The sequence below is a fragment of the Pipra filicauda genome, unplaced genomic scaffold (assembly GCF_003945595.2).
Source record: "Pipra filicauda isolate LSUMZ 115617 unplaced genomic scaffold, ASM394559v2 scaffold7_size6619720_pilon, whole genome shotgun sequence".
Classification (NCBI taxonomy): domain Eukaryota; kingdom Metazoa; phylum Chordata; class Aves; order Passeriformes; family Pipridae; genus Pipra; species Pipra filicauda.
In genome coordinates this window covers 5,763,878-5,779,009 of record NW_024104976.1, presented here as the reverse complement: position 1 = coordinate 5,779,009, position 15,132 = coordinate 5,763,878, and the positions used below count along the sequence as shown (strand labels likewise).

Sequence of the window (15,132 nt, the reverse complement as noted above, 5' to 3'; positions counted from 1 at the left end):
GAATGCCTCACTCAGAAAACCTGAGTTTCCACCCATTGCAGTGGGTCTCAAAGCAGTGTATGGACCAAATCCAAAACACCACTCCAGCTACTTACACTTGGTAGAAAAGTACTTAAAACAGTACCTTGTTAAAAACAGATTTGTGCTGTTACTGGTCATTTTGTAGGCAACACTGTAGTTGTTTAATAGTAGCAGAGTTCACACAGGTTTGTTTCTCTTGCTTGTCATAACAGCGAAGGATTCACCTATATTTTGTGCTTATAGAGATGTCAGGTATTTCCACCTGACTTTTTAGGCTGTTAAACATTCTTTTATTTGTATTTTTCCATGCCAGTAATCAGATTAATGTTGATCAGGATTATGGAAAGGTTAAGAAAGATTGTTTAATGAAAAGGATCTTTAACATGTCATTTCTCCCTCCCTCTTACATTTCCAGTATCTTCTACATCCTTGGTTTGGGAGACTGTAGAAAAAATGTTCTTCACAAGGAAAAAAAATATGGAAATATATGGAATATGTCTTGTTAGAAGAGGTCATGGTTTCCAGTATGTTGAGCTGTGATAAGCAGCATTTTTCATGGCTTTCAAATGCTGAAACTGCTCGAAGTTTTCAATTCTCTGGGCTGGTTAAGTGTGGAACAGGCAGCTCTTAAAGGCTGTACTGGTGTACAGTACTGGCTGAGTACTGGTGGGTCTGTGAGCAAAGGGGGTTTGCAGCCACATTTACATGACACATGTAGAATATCCCAGCTGAACACTGAGCGAGGTCTTCCATATGGGAACAGAGCTCCTCAGGCCCTCACACACTTGTCTTATGTACAGTCTTCCCAGTTTGTTCTGCACTAGGGATGCAGAACAGCTGTGGCAAGAGTTGGAATTCCTTAAATCAGTGAATGGTGACAAGCTGCTGGCAAGATTCCTATAGGAGTCTCTTCTGAGAGAGGAGGGAAGGGAAAAAACCAACAACCCTGTGGCTTGGCTACCTTAGTTGTGAGATGGGCTTCCTTTTATACACCTGCAGGTACACGAGTGCATATTTTGTATCCATCCCCTGAGCAGTAAAAACTTCCATAAAATAAAATACTAAATACATACTGCAGCCAGTTGGTCTATTAAAGGTGTTCTCTGGTTTCATTTTATTTGCCTGCAAAGGTTTTTGAAGAGTTGAGGGATCTTCTCAATAAAATGTAGTATCTGGCTTTATAACTTTGTAGAAAATTGTGGAAAACATTACCCTGACTTCAGGCTGTCCTTAGAAAATAACACAGTAAAGGCAGGGAAAGGTCAATGACCTAATTAAGCTCTGCAGGTCTCTAATTTGGAACTTAATAATGTTTTCTAAATTGTTTTCTGTAGAAGAGAACATAGATTCAAGAACTGAAAAATGCACTTTGAGTTGTGATTTCTTGACAAAACGCTGTTCAGTTAGAAATGAGGTTGTCTATCTACAGTGTCATCATAAGAAATCCTAGAGATTGTAGTTGCTAAGCACAGTTTTAAAACTAATGCCAGGGATTTGGCCAAGATTGCACAGCCTATCACATTGAAATCTTGAAATGAACTTAAGATAGGTTTGCAATAGTTTCCACACAGTTACATCCCGAAAATCTCTCTGTCAGTCTGGAGAGTTGTATGATCTCATTTTTGTGATTAATTTTATCTTTTACATAATTGTCCTCTGCCTGGGAACTTGAAATGCAGTTAAGCTTTTGTGAGAATTAGCTAATACTTTCAAAAGGTGAAAGAGGGGACAAAATCAGAGTAAAAATGGCAATTTTGGTGCTGCCTGAATCTTGAGAAAGTATCATTCTTTTGGATTATTATTTCAAAGAAGTAAAAAAGAACAGTTAATTCAGTTTTTCTGACACTCAATTTGATTTTGTGTTTGCTGAACTTTTTTTAAAATTTGATAAAACTGATCTTCACCTAAATTACCCTTTCAGAATTTGGTCATTGTAAATCATATCAGAATTACCAGTCAATTAAACACTTCTACTCCAGCATACCTTCTTTGCAGTTGAGCTGGATGTCAATGAGCTAACTATATGTCATTATTCATACCACAACAATATACTTTATTTAATTATCAAACCTATTTCTATGGTGTTAAATCCATATTTAAGCTAATTATTAAATTTAAGAGTTCTTTAGCATTATATCAGACTCGTTATTGTAATACTTTCACTTTTATGATATATTTATTGCTAGTGCACGTTCAGCAAATATATAACCAGCGTTGTGAACAAAGAAAAATTAAAGAAACAAATCCTACTAGTCATATGTTGTATGACTGCAGCTCATGACCTATAAGCAAGCAGTTCTTGCTTCTCCCCTTTACTTACAAGATTAATGTCACAACCCTTGTTGGATCCTTAATTAAATTATATGTTCTTGAACAAGGACCGACACAGAGCTGTTTGAGTTGTGGCACCCTCCAGCGTAGCAATACTTTTAAAAACCAAAATTTGCATTTTGTGAATGGATATTTTGGGAAATTTGGTGTACGATCACTGTTGCATTTCACCAACTTTGTCTCCTAGATTTTCAGAGGATGATTAAATGTTATAGAATTGGATGCTAGATAAGCAGGTAACACGGTTTCACCACTGACCCTTTGCTGAATTAGGCTCTAGGAACTGGACCAGAACTTCAAGACTGCGCCAGGATGGCCCCGAACCTCACAGTTATTGTTTCATTTGGGGTCTTTGGTGCTCCTGTGTGGGAGCAGAGCTTTGCAGAGGTGGTGGCACCTTGGCCCAGATCAGCAGGGGGTGAGGGGTGGCCCCGAGGTCCCAGGGAGTGTCTCCCCCGCCCCAAGAGCGGTGAGTCACAGCAGGTGAGTCACCGCCCGGGATGCCAAAGGGGATGGTTCCACAGGCTACTTGGAGAGCCAATTAGTTGCATTTGTGAATGTGAGAGGCTTGATCATCGCTCTGTGTATATCCTGGAGGACAATTACTGCACCATGTGTGTTTTAGGCAAAGGAACAAAAACTTCTGGAGCTCAGTCAAGCTTAGATTGGAGACAGGCACTGAGCTTTCTTGGACTGCAGTAGTTCTGGACACACCCAGAAGGAGAACTTGGAAGTTTTCAAAGCGTTTAAAATGAAACAAGAAGGCACCTTCAGGGTTAGGTGGGGTAACTTGCAATTTCTGGTTTAATAAAAGGCTTGCTCCATGTAAGCATCAGAACTTTTCATCAGATACAGTGCTAGATTTCTCTGTTATGCACCTTCCAGAGACAAGTGTATGTTTTACTGTAGTTACTGAACATTTGAAGAGATTAGAACTCTGGTGGTAGGTGTCAACAGCTGCAGTTCAAGCTGCTGGATGTGTGCACAAGTTATGTAGCCAGATAAACCTGGTGCACTGCGATGCTTTATCAAAGTCTTGTGAATGTAATGAATTTTGGATGCAATCCAGAGGACTTGCACTGAACATGATTTAATAGATGTGAATAACTAAACTAACAGATACACTGTACCAACATACTAGGCAACAAACTCAAAGGCAGTCTTAAAGGGTGTCATATTTTTTAAAAAATATTTCTAAATATTCTTTATTTATTATTTTTCCCCTCACTAAATACTACAAAAAGAGAGCTTTTCACATCAGTGGAAACGTGCCTTTGGAACAATGCTCAAGTTTTGTAGCTACTTTAGTTGCCATTGTCAGTAGCTGGCAAGATACATAATCTAACCAGAATGATAAATATTGAAGGAAGGCTTGACATAAGTTAACAAGGTAAAATAGGCTAAAAGCTCAGAACACTTTAAACTTGGTTGAATTAGTGTATGTTTCTACATGGTGTATCTCACATCCTTGTTGTGAGTTAAAATACAGGGTCTCAGATTGTTTAAGTAGGTACTGTACACATGCAGGCTAAGAAATTTCTGTTGTAGTTAATACACAGATGTATATGGATATATGTGAGTTGACAGGACTTACAAGGTTGATGCTAAAATGACGTTGGAATTCGTGGAAGTGAAAGACCGTCCACTCACAATACACAAAGGGTACAGTCACATGAAAACCTGCATGTGAGGAGTCCCGTGATAATTAAGAGTTTGGGGTAATTAATTCATGGGCTTTCTGCAAAATTTCAAACCTCTTTGTTTGAAGACGTTTCTTGAAGATAATTAGAGAAAGGGTGAAATGTTACCATTGGCTTCCCAGAAGACTTTCTTCCTCTTTTCATAACTTTCCTAACAGTGTTTGTGGTGTCTTTCCAGCTAATTCTGTGTATTGCATCATTTACCTCTTTGAGAAATCTCTTTTTGTCCATGTCAGCAAATTTCTGAGATTGCCTATGAGCCTACTAGGTTATTTTTTGGGGTTACTGCCGTTATCCATCTCTGCCTCTTTTTAAAATCCACATTACTAATTAGTATTTTTATTTTCTAAGGTCACCTAGACATTTATGTGAGCCCTGCTGACAAAGGGCTGCAGTGTGTGATTGCAAGTGGGCAACACTGTGAGAAGGGGGAGGAGACTTTAAGCAGAGTCCTTTTGTTCATCTCATTTTCTGTGACCTGATGCACGTTCTGTTATATGCAGTGAAACACCTCTCCCTTTGATTGTCACACCGTGGTTGTTTTGGAGGGAAGGTTTGAATTCTTTCCCATCCTGTGTGGTGGGTTGGTTGGTTTCTTTGACTGGGTTTTCTGGGGAGTGTGTGGTTTTGTGTTTTGAGGTTCTTTTTCCCCCTACCCAATTTCACAGGTTTTTTTCATCCCACTTGGAGATGAAATAGGGAAGACTGCTGAAATGTGAAATATTTTAGTGCAGTGGAGAAGGTCTTGCTAACTCTGTGAAGTCCAAGAGTGTGGGTTGTTCCAGCTGAGAAATCCGTATCTCTCCTCCTGTTAGTAGGGTTACTAGAAAGTCTTTTGCTAGATGGTTCTGTAATGCTTTCAGCCCCTTGTGGGAAGGTAATTTGACTTTCACATTCCAAGACCTTCTGCAGTAACTAACACAAGGACACCTCATCAGGCTTCTAGAAATTTCCCTGCCAAATCCATGTTATTCAATCCCAGTGTTAACTGTGGAGCCGTTTCACGCGTTCGTTTTGCCCTGGATCTTCTGAAGGGAAAACGACTGTCACGTTTGCACATTTTCATATCAAAGACACCACTGCCAAAATGACATTCCTTTCAATAGGCTGAAAGCACCTAAGCACTTAGATCATTTTGAAAACAAGCTCTTAAGTCACTTAAATATTTAGCAGTTTTTACACCCTGTACTTCAAATGATCCTTCAAAAAAAACGCATCTATGAGTTGCAGTAAGAAGTGCTTGGAAAAAGGCACTGAAATATAGTTGAAAGTTGAGTTTGTAATGCAGCCTGCCCTTGACAATGAAGAAAGAGATGAGCTGAAAAAACTGAAAACATATCCATGGACTTTAAGTACTCTTTTTAAGAACAATCTCCAGAGGGACACTGGAGGTCCCTCTCCTGCTTGTTTGCAAAACCAGATCTATCATAGCATCTTTTCTGCTTTTCAAATGAAGTGCAATTTGCAAAGGGGATTAAGGGAGTGCAGGTTGCTTTTCCTGTGTGTTTGTATCCTGTAGCAGTGTTCTGCTGAGATTCCCTCCACACAAGGATATTGGATAAATAGCTCATTGTGAAGTGAAAAACACTAAGGAGAACACATCTGGAAAAAACTCAAACTGATAAGAACTTGAAGCCCTGTTGGTTACAATCTATGTTACAGGCAGATCCTCCATTTCCAATAAGTGATATAAAAGACTATTGCATCAATATGCCTGGTAATTAAGAGTCAGGTTGTAGCAGTGAGACATTTGTTTCCTCCTCAGTTCATAAGGTTAGTAAGTACTGTCTGAGGGGATCTGTCTGAATGCCTTCTGTTGGTGCTGTAGGTGTGGACTTGCCTAAGGTTTAAAGGAACGGAGCTTTTACTGAACCTAGGTGCTAAAATCTCAAATGGTCTAAAGTGTTGCAGAAGATCCAGACTAAAAATCAGTTTTCAGAAGTGCTGCCCATCTCATAAAAAACGATTTTACAATGTTAAGTGGTGAAAACGTTGAATAAGTGTGAGAAAGCCTCCTAGATCTGCTGACAGCTGTGAAGGAGAGGATGAGGTTTAGCTGAGCCTTAGTGCTTTCATCCTCAGGACTGACTCAGACCTGTTGCACACAGAACTTTTGTCGTGACACTTTCCTAAGTTTTCAACTTTTAATGCCCTGCATTTAACAAACTAAACAATTCCAGAATTAAAAATAAATAAATAAAAAAAAAGTTCTTTTGAAGCTGTTGCAAGTATTTGGTGATTTCCTAAACCAAATTTGTTGTTCTTCAGCTTTTAGGAGTGGGCAGGGAACGTTTAACTTGTCCAGTTACCTGCAAACAATCCACATTTTTCTAGCAGTGGGATCTGTATGTTATTTAACTGCACATTTCTTAAGTTCTTGTCAATATTGTCCTGTTTTAGGTAGATTTTTATCTGGCTGTCTGGCAGAAATGGAGAGCTCTTTATCTGTGAACAGCAATGTTCTCTTGTTTCTGTTCACTCCACTGCATTTCAACATGTAACCACTTGTAAATAGCAAGATACAGACAACAGCTGACGAAATCCTGAAATATATGGATTTAAGTTCAGTTCTGTTAGTGTTTTATTTCCTCTTTTCCTCTCTCCTTGCCACTCTCACCCTGCCCTTCTGATTTATATTGTATTTCCTTATTTCAGGGATCTCTTTCCTGCCTGAAAATTCTGGTGTGTTTTAGGTGTCCAATATATGATTACAAGTTTACTAAGATAAAAAATTCCCAGATGTCTGAAAAATTATTTACAAACAATGCAATGATAGTACTTATAAATAAGGATCAGCTGAATTTATATTCAGAATACTGTTTAACCCCAGATTTCCTCTATGACTGTGGGCAAGGCATTTAATTTCATTGTGGATGGGTTTGCCATCTGTACTAGAGGGAACAGCACTGCTCTTCTGGTTTTTTTTCTGCAAACAGTATGAGCATTGACAGAAGAATCATCCTGGCATTGCTCACAAATAGAGATGTATTAATAATATTACTGTACATTAAAAATTGGTAACCCAGTTTCAGTTCTATGAATTCTATTAACACAAGACTTCAAATAAAGCTGTTTGTTTTATTGTCATACAAGTGACATACCAGGAATGAAAAGGCAAGTAAGTTTAACGCCAGATATGCATCCTTGGGAATCAAATCAAGATTTTTGAGTCCCATAGTCTTTTTGCAAAGCACTTTGGCAACGTTGAAGTCCTGTTGCAAAAAATGGGGTGCATACAGTTTGTTCATGTAACATACACTGAACTTTCAGTTTGAATTGCTGTAAAGTCCCAAGAATTGAAGTAGAGATGACTAATGTAGGTCAGTATACATTTTTGTAGATATCCTGGAAAATACTGAATAAGCAGTCTTAAATGTGTTTTTCCTTCTTTCTGTAGGATTTGTGTGTGATCAGCACTGTGCTGTACCACAGTGAAGAGGTATTTTTCACTTCAAGATACCTTGCATTAAAGGATCATGGTAGACAGTTTAATAGTTTCTTTGAGGTAAGTGATGCAGTAAAGCATTTAAAATCTTATTTAATGTTCTCTTAACACACTGCAATAAATATCAGTTTGGTTATCTTTTGCTGCTCGGGTGTTAAATTGTCTGCGTCATAGGAGGATAAATAAAAATCTTGTCCCAGGATCAAATACTCAAGTATATGCATACCAGACATAGCATTCTTTGGTGATAGTGAAAGAAGAAAGTTCTCAGTGATTGTTTATGCTTAGAGCATCTCTTTATGAGTGCCAGTGTGATGGCAAATATTAGTGGAAAGTGCCTGTTTTTTTGATGAGGCTGCACAACTACAATCACTGGGCTTTAATTACTGTTTTATACATTTTAGTACCTGTGCTGCAATTCATTCAGGGATTTGTATTATGCATTCCTGAAACAGTTTGCCAGTGGGCAAACATAGGAAAGACCTTTCAAACAGCTTTCCTAACAAAGGAAACATTCAGCTGTTTCTAAGCTGGTCTGGCCGGTTCTGTAGTTGGGCAAGCAGATTCAGAGCAGGCAGGCTCCACAAACAAAAGGTGGCCTCCTCCGAGGAATGACAGCTCCCTGCTCTTGCATTTGGATGGGGACACTGTCAGTAACACCTCAGCTCTAACCTTGCTCCTTGTGAGTTTGGGACAGCAATCTTTGAATTGCAATTTTGGCCCCCTCCTAATATGCCAGGGCAGATTCCACATCAAAATGGATCTGTCACGTATTATTGACACGACCTGTGTTATCTTTGCTGTTGAAATTTCACCCCGTGTAGCTCCTCCCAAGCTGTCCCAGACTTAGGCTGCTCTGCACACTTGGGAGGAAGTTGGGAATATGGGACAAGAGCCATCCTGCAATAGTCAGTACCGATCACTTGGCTAAAATGCTTTCACTTGTATCTGAACGATCCACAGTTGGCCATTATGTTCCTTCATAAAATACAACTACTAAAGAACAGCAGCCAGGTGAGAGATCTGTTTTGGTACCTCCAGCTTCATTCCTGCAGAGCTAATACTCACTGCAATGACAAGGAAGAACTCTGAGAGGTGTTTCTCAATGAGGTGTTCCTAAATGAGGTGTTAATTAGCAAACTTTTTCTTGCTACTCCTACAGTAGACCTAATACTGTTTTGCTTTGTGCTTTTTGCCTCCCCCTCTCCCCCAGTTAAAGAGAAATTGGCATTACCAGAAAAAGAAAAGAAAGTGAGCAAGTTTGCTCTTTGTAACTTGGATAGATGGACAGTTTAAAGCCTGACTTTGCTTCAAATCAGGTACTTGGCTCCCAAGTGCCTTATGTTCTTACAGAGGGTTCTTACAGAGGCCTGAGTTACACAGCCATGGATCAGCTGCAATTGGTACCTCACCTGTTCCTGGATACTTGGAAAGTTTTGCCTTGTTTTGAGGAACACTTGTTCTTTTTGGCTGTTTTTGCATTGTAAGAATACCTGAATCAAACCCACTGAAATTGGAGAAGCCTATTCTTGTAGCCTGGGAGGCCTGAGGTTAGTCAAGCATGACAAATAAAAAAACCTAGTGTGGAGAAGTTAGCCAAAGCAAGCTGCTGAGGGAAATAACATTAAAAAACTTAAATTGCCATACACTAATTTAAGCTAGAGGCTTGCCTCAGGATAGCTTAAGTATTCCTGGCAAATTTCCTGTGTGTTTGGAATAGTAGGTTGATACCATTGTTTCTGGCAGATCCAACTGCAGATACAGAAGCAAATTTAAAAAATAGCTTTATTGTCCTTGAGCCACAAACATAGGGAGGGTTATTCCTTAAAGAATGGCCAGGAGAGGCTTGGCACGGAGTAATCACACATACACTACAAGTTTGCATTTTAGAACTGAGAACTTTAATCTGGTAAGTAATTTGCTTTGAAGATTACAGCTCTCATTCAGTTCAGAACTCACAACCTTGTGCATGATTTCAGAAGAATTTACACATGGAACTCTGTAGTCAGTCAGACTGACTGTCCTGTTGAGGGTGAAAGCATTCATTTCCTTCTGCAAAGTTTGAACTTTCTTTCACATGCTCTGAGGGATTATAGAGAGTAGAAGCCATAAGGGAGCAGGGATCAGGTAGGGAGATTCTGAAAAGGAAGTTAAATATAATTTGCAGAGGACGTGGGCTGGGCCTGTCACAGGCTGCACTCCACCTACTTAGATGCTTGTCATTTTTCATTGAGAAGAGTGAGGAGATCACTTGAGCACTTGGAAAAGGGAAGCTGAAGACAGACTTGATGCTGTCATTTTGCAGTTTGGAGGTCTGAATTCTGATTCTTCCTTTAATTTCAGGTGGGATTTGCAGATCAGTTTATTCATTCGTGCCTTTGGCTTCCATCTACCCTTGTGTGATTGGGCCCTGCTCTGAACTGCATGTTCTGAGTGATTTCTTTGTAGTGCCTTATGCTGGCTCTGATTTCAGCCACCTCCTCAGTATTTTGTTTTATCATAGCTTTGTGCAATATAATACTTCCTTCTAACACACTTTTTAAAGTGCTGCTTTCCCCCGTCCCCCCAAATTGACTTGGCAGTAAAGAAGTAATGACTTTTTCTTGCCTTTAATTGGTTTATTGCTTTGAGAGAGAGGGCCATAGATGATGAGGTGATGATAGGCCATGTGCAATCAATACTTGCCTACTGGTTCCTTTTGCAGTATGTTGGCAAGGACAAACAGAAAACTCAAGAAAAACGTTCTCCCTAGTAGAAGAATGTTTGTATTGGTGGTAATGCAGTGCTTAGTATTAAAAAAAGCCCTTTCTGTTTAGGAGGTCTGTCTCAGCAAATACCTGAAACAATGAGAAATATTTAAAGAGTTACTGTGTAGGGAGCAAAGGAGGGAGCTGTGAGTAGGAAACACAGCTGGATTTTGTCTGGTCCATTAGTTTGCAGATGTATTCTGTGTCCAAATCCATCAGTTTTACTTCTGCATCGAAATTCAGCAAATCATTAGCAGCTTTCCCCTTTAGAGAGGGTCTGAAACATACTCTTTGTAGACTGAAAAGTCAAATTCCTGGTAGAAATAAAGATACCTTGATCCTATTTCTCATACCTGTCCACGTTTTCTTATGGAGTGGCTTGTTAGAAGGGGGCAAACCAGTCCCCATTGCAAATTATGGCAAACAAAAGACTGAGCTAACTGTGCCTAACTTGTAACAGGCTCGTAGGAGTCATTATGGGGGTGAGGCTTGACAGAACAGAGTTTTTTTGGGCTTGGTTCCCGTTATGACTCCTTTCAGACTGAAGATGTGGTGACTGGGGTGATGCCTGGCTGCTTATCCTGAGTCTCTGGTGGGCTGTGTCTGCTGCTTTTCACCTTCTGTGCTCATTAGGTTATTCAGTTTTCACAAGTGTTAGGCAGCTGGGGAAGAACCTATTTCTCCATGTTCCCTGCGTGCTGGAGGTGGGATGTTCATCTGGAAAGCAAGGAGCCAGAGCTAGAAGCAGACCTAGTCCACAGATGGGTGAATTCTTACTTAACACTTTAGAAAACTTGCAAAGCATATGTCAGTCTGACACTGAATGCTGAGGTGTTAAAATATGCCCGGCCAAGAATATTTTAATTTAAACATGGAGTTATGTGAAATACTGTCAATGGATTCTACTTGGTGCACTTTCTATGTATGGCCCTGGTACTGTCTGCTGTGAATAGAATGTCATCAGGACATTTCATATAGGTTAGTGAGTCTGCTTTGGTTAGTAATGGTTTTCAAGTATCTAAATATTTTCTTGCAGTATGAACCCTGTAAATAGGTTGTAGATGTGCAGTTTGTATTAGTGGTATTTATATGTTCTGTTCCACTGTTTGCCTTTTCAGACTTCTCAGTTCCCTAGCAGTGTTGGGATTTCAGTTTGTCATCCCACAGCCTTCAATTGAACACAGAAAGGTAAGCATTAGAAACATTCAGATCTTGTATACTTAAAGATAACAGTAGAAAACATTAGAGTAAGGTGTGTAAAGCAATGCAATCTGAATAAAGTTCTGGCAATAACTGCCTTCCGTATTGTGTGTGTGTGTGTGGGGTCGTTTCTTTTTATTTTTATGAATTATACTTGGTTGAAAGAGGCTCATCATGGTTAATTAGCTGAGTAATTGTATGAAGTGTTGTAAGTCACACATAGTTACTGAAGCTTTGGAGCATTTTCATCATGTGACACACAAGGGAAAAAGAATTCTTGTCAGTGAGAGCAGCACTCAGACATGGAGTGATTGGAGAACCACCCAGTTGCTCACAGGTAGTTCATTCTCTTACAGGGACAGAAATGTCTGGAACAGAAGCTGGACCCAGAGCCCTCTCTGTTGCCAGATTTCCATTGGTAGAGATTGGAGCTGGAAGCTGCTGAAGTTTCCTGTTGTGCTCCTGTGAATGGTTCACTCCTTGGTTCACTCCCAGGGCGTCCCTAAGGGGGTTTGCAGCCTGCACCCTTCCCTCCTGCTCAGCACTGCTGACATCTGGGCTGCAGCACCGGGGGTTTTGCACTGCTGTTCAGGAAAGTAGTGGACATTTTGGAGAGGAACACAGACCAGCAATGACTGTCTTCAGGAGATTTTAAAATCTTACCTCTGAGGGAAGTTTAAATGAATTCAGGTTTTTTATTCTAAACATTAGAAGACTGGTGGCAGAGGCAGATATAATCTTCAAATACTTAGAGTGCTAAAGAGAAGGCTGTTCTTTCTGTCTGGTGGAGCAGATGAGAAGAAATGGATTTAAACTGAGGCAAGGGAAACTTAGGTTTGATGTTAGAAAAAACTTCTCATGGTAAGGATATAAAGAAGAATAGATGATATTGATGGGATAATATTTAGAATTTCCATGATGGAGGTCTCTGTGAATGTGTTGAACAAATGTTTGTCAGGAATGATGTGCAGGTGTTTGTGATCCTGCCAGAGACCTGAGGTGAGACCCCTTGAATGCTGTTCTGTCTCTTTATGGGCTGTGACCTTATATCAATGTTCTCATTTCTTAGTTGATATTCAAACACAACTTTATTAAAGGTATCAAATAACCTATTTAAAAACAAGTTTGCTTTTTAATATAGACTTTTAAATAATAATGCAAGGTGCATTTTTTTTTAATAAACTGTACTTTTAAAAGGAGATAAAAGGCACATTTTCTGGGTTTCCTTTTTTTTATGCTATCTTTAGGGTAAAACATTATTTGGGCAATAGCCTCATAGTTATGGACTAGAAACCTGAAGGCATCTGATAGTCACAGTTCCTGAAGAACACAGATGTCCTGTTAACTCCTTGTGCAGCCTAATTGTAAGACAAGTTAAATGAGGTCAGTAGTGATGCAGTCTCAAACTGGCACTGTCCAGTCTGCACAAGCTGTCCAGGGGCTCTGTTCTTAACTGCTCTACAACACAGTATTCCTGCCTATCTTACATCTCTTCTCTTTTGTCCTGCAGCTGAGATGGTCATGCTGCTGCTCTGCTTTCAGTACTCGGCCTGATTAGACATTCTTTTGTAACACTGGCAGTGGAGAGATGCTGCAATCCAGCTTCCAAATAGCTTTAGGGGGAATAAATCTACTAACTAAAATAGAGTAACTCAGAGAAACAATTGCTTCATTCTGGGAAGCCCCGGAATTAATTTAGATAAAATCAGATTCTTTGTTTTCAGTTGAATGAGAAATGCCACGGGTCTGGAGTGTGTTCTGTTCTAGTTAAAGGGACTTAGGGGCATGGTAACCACCTTGGAGCCCTGCTTTGTGCTGCAAACAAGAGAGGCACAAGTTTCCTGGGGACGGTCTCACGCAGGCTCCGAGGCTGCCTGTCAGTCTGAGCTCTTACACCACTGAGAGGATTCTCTTCATGCCAAACTGTGTTTAGTCTTGAAGCCTGTGTTTGTTAAACTTTTCACAAGCCTTCTGGCACACCTGTCAGCTCCAGACTAGAGGGGCTGTTGGCAGCTCTGAAGGACATGTTTTTAACGGGGTGTGGGTTCCCAGCTTGTAGCTCTGGAAGTTCTTTCCATTCTTTTCCTGCAGTAACCTGGACACGCGTGTGCTGGCATCCCTAGGCAGCATCTCCTGAGTATTTCTGGGTGGATGTCTCTGCTGTCTGGCAGAGTTCCTTCCATGTGAGAGGAGGTTGGATTTTTCAGGAAGGAAGGGAGAGGAGGAGACAGGGATTTGATGAACAATATGGCATTTTAACAAAATAGTGAATAACAAAAGTGGTGTTTGGTAACTGCCGTATACACACTCAGAGGGTACAGAATGTGGAAACTAAATAACTACTGCTGAAGTCTAATGAAACATTAGACCATATCCCAGTCCTTATTGTGTGTTGATTTTGCAGCTAAGAGTTAAGAATGTGTGCATGACTGATGCTTTAACCTGCAGTATTGGAGAATATGGATTATGCCTTGTGCACCCTGCATATGGTTATTTTTCCTCTGAAAGCTGTGGACAGGGAAATAAAATCAGAGAATTGGACTTGGGTATTTGGCTGAGTAATTTGTTAAAATATTTCCAAATAGTCTAGATGTTTTTCTTACAGTAAAACTTTTGGGAAAATGAAGTAAAACCCAGGACAATCCCCAAAGCAGTTGATGGAAATCCACTGTAACTCCTACACACCCACAGTTCAGCTGAGATGTTGTTCTTTTAGGACTTGAGTGTGCTTAAAACCATCAGGAAATACTGTGTTCTGGGCTGGTTTGTTTTGTTTTGTTCGGTTGGGTTTTTTTAAAATCTTGCTAGTTTTTAAGCTTTTGTTTCTTCTTTGTTTAAAGTCACACTAGTTTCAGAGAAGCTTACTTAATGTAGATTTTTTAACAAAAATCTATTTGTAGTTTCCTAACTCATACTTGTAGGAGTTTTTTACTTAGCTTCAGTGTATTAGAACTGTTTAAAGTACCATTTGGCTACTCTTGACTTAGTGATATATGTTTAGGAGCTTAACATGAAGAAAGAATTTTGTCTTATCAAGCAGTATTTTTTTTTAATATTTTTTAATTTTAAGAGGAATTGCATCAACAGATTCTGGAAGAGCAGAACTCAGCAGGTTGCTTCCTCAGATGCACACACAAAAATCTGTTTCTGGCATGACAGCATGGGACTGTTAGCTGGAAGAATGAGCCAAATTACTTCCCTAGCAGGGAAGTGCAGATAGTGGAATTAAGACTTGGGGAGATGACAGAACCAAAGGGGAAAGTTGTGGGAAAACATTTGACTGGGCAATGTTTTCTGCTTTTAGGCCTTATAATTTTTAAATGACAGTCTTGGAAGCTTGTCTGACATACAAAGTCAGAATTTACCAATACAGAGTTTCTAGTTTCAGAAATACCCGGCTACCTGATTTTTATATAGAAATAGCTTTTGTGTTTATTTACTTTAAACAATGCTGTCTCTGCTGTCAGAAGTGCACAAAAACTGAAAGAGCATCCTTGTATCTTCCTATATCTGAGTTTAGGGTACTACTCTGTTTGTTAATCTCTTCTCTGTAAATGGCACGGGTTTGTACAGTAATTCAAATACATTAAATATGGTATGTTTGTTAAATAGAAATGAAAATTTTTATGCAAAAGACTCTTTATGGTTTCTTGTTGGAAACAGGGGTTATAGTGTTGGTTAGAAGCTT

At 39.7% G+C, this 15,132-nt stretch overlaps 1 protein-coding gene across 1 annotated transcript in view; it reads left to right on the top strand.

Moving 5' to 3' along the window:
* Positions 1–15,132, top strand: part of LOC113998785 (thrombospondin type-1 domain-containing protein 4-like) — a 75,446-nt gene that overhangs the window by 12,743 nt on the left and 47,571 nt on the right. The window contains exons 2-3 of the mRNA XM_039390066.1: positions 7,450–7,557; positions 11,363–11,432. Coding sequence (XP_039246000.1) covers positions 7,529–7,557; positions 11,363–11,432 — 99 coding nt within the window. The 5' untranslated portion in view covers positions 7,450–7,528. The remainder of the gene's footprint in view (positions 1–7,449; positions 7,558–11,362; positions 11,433–15,132) is intronic.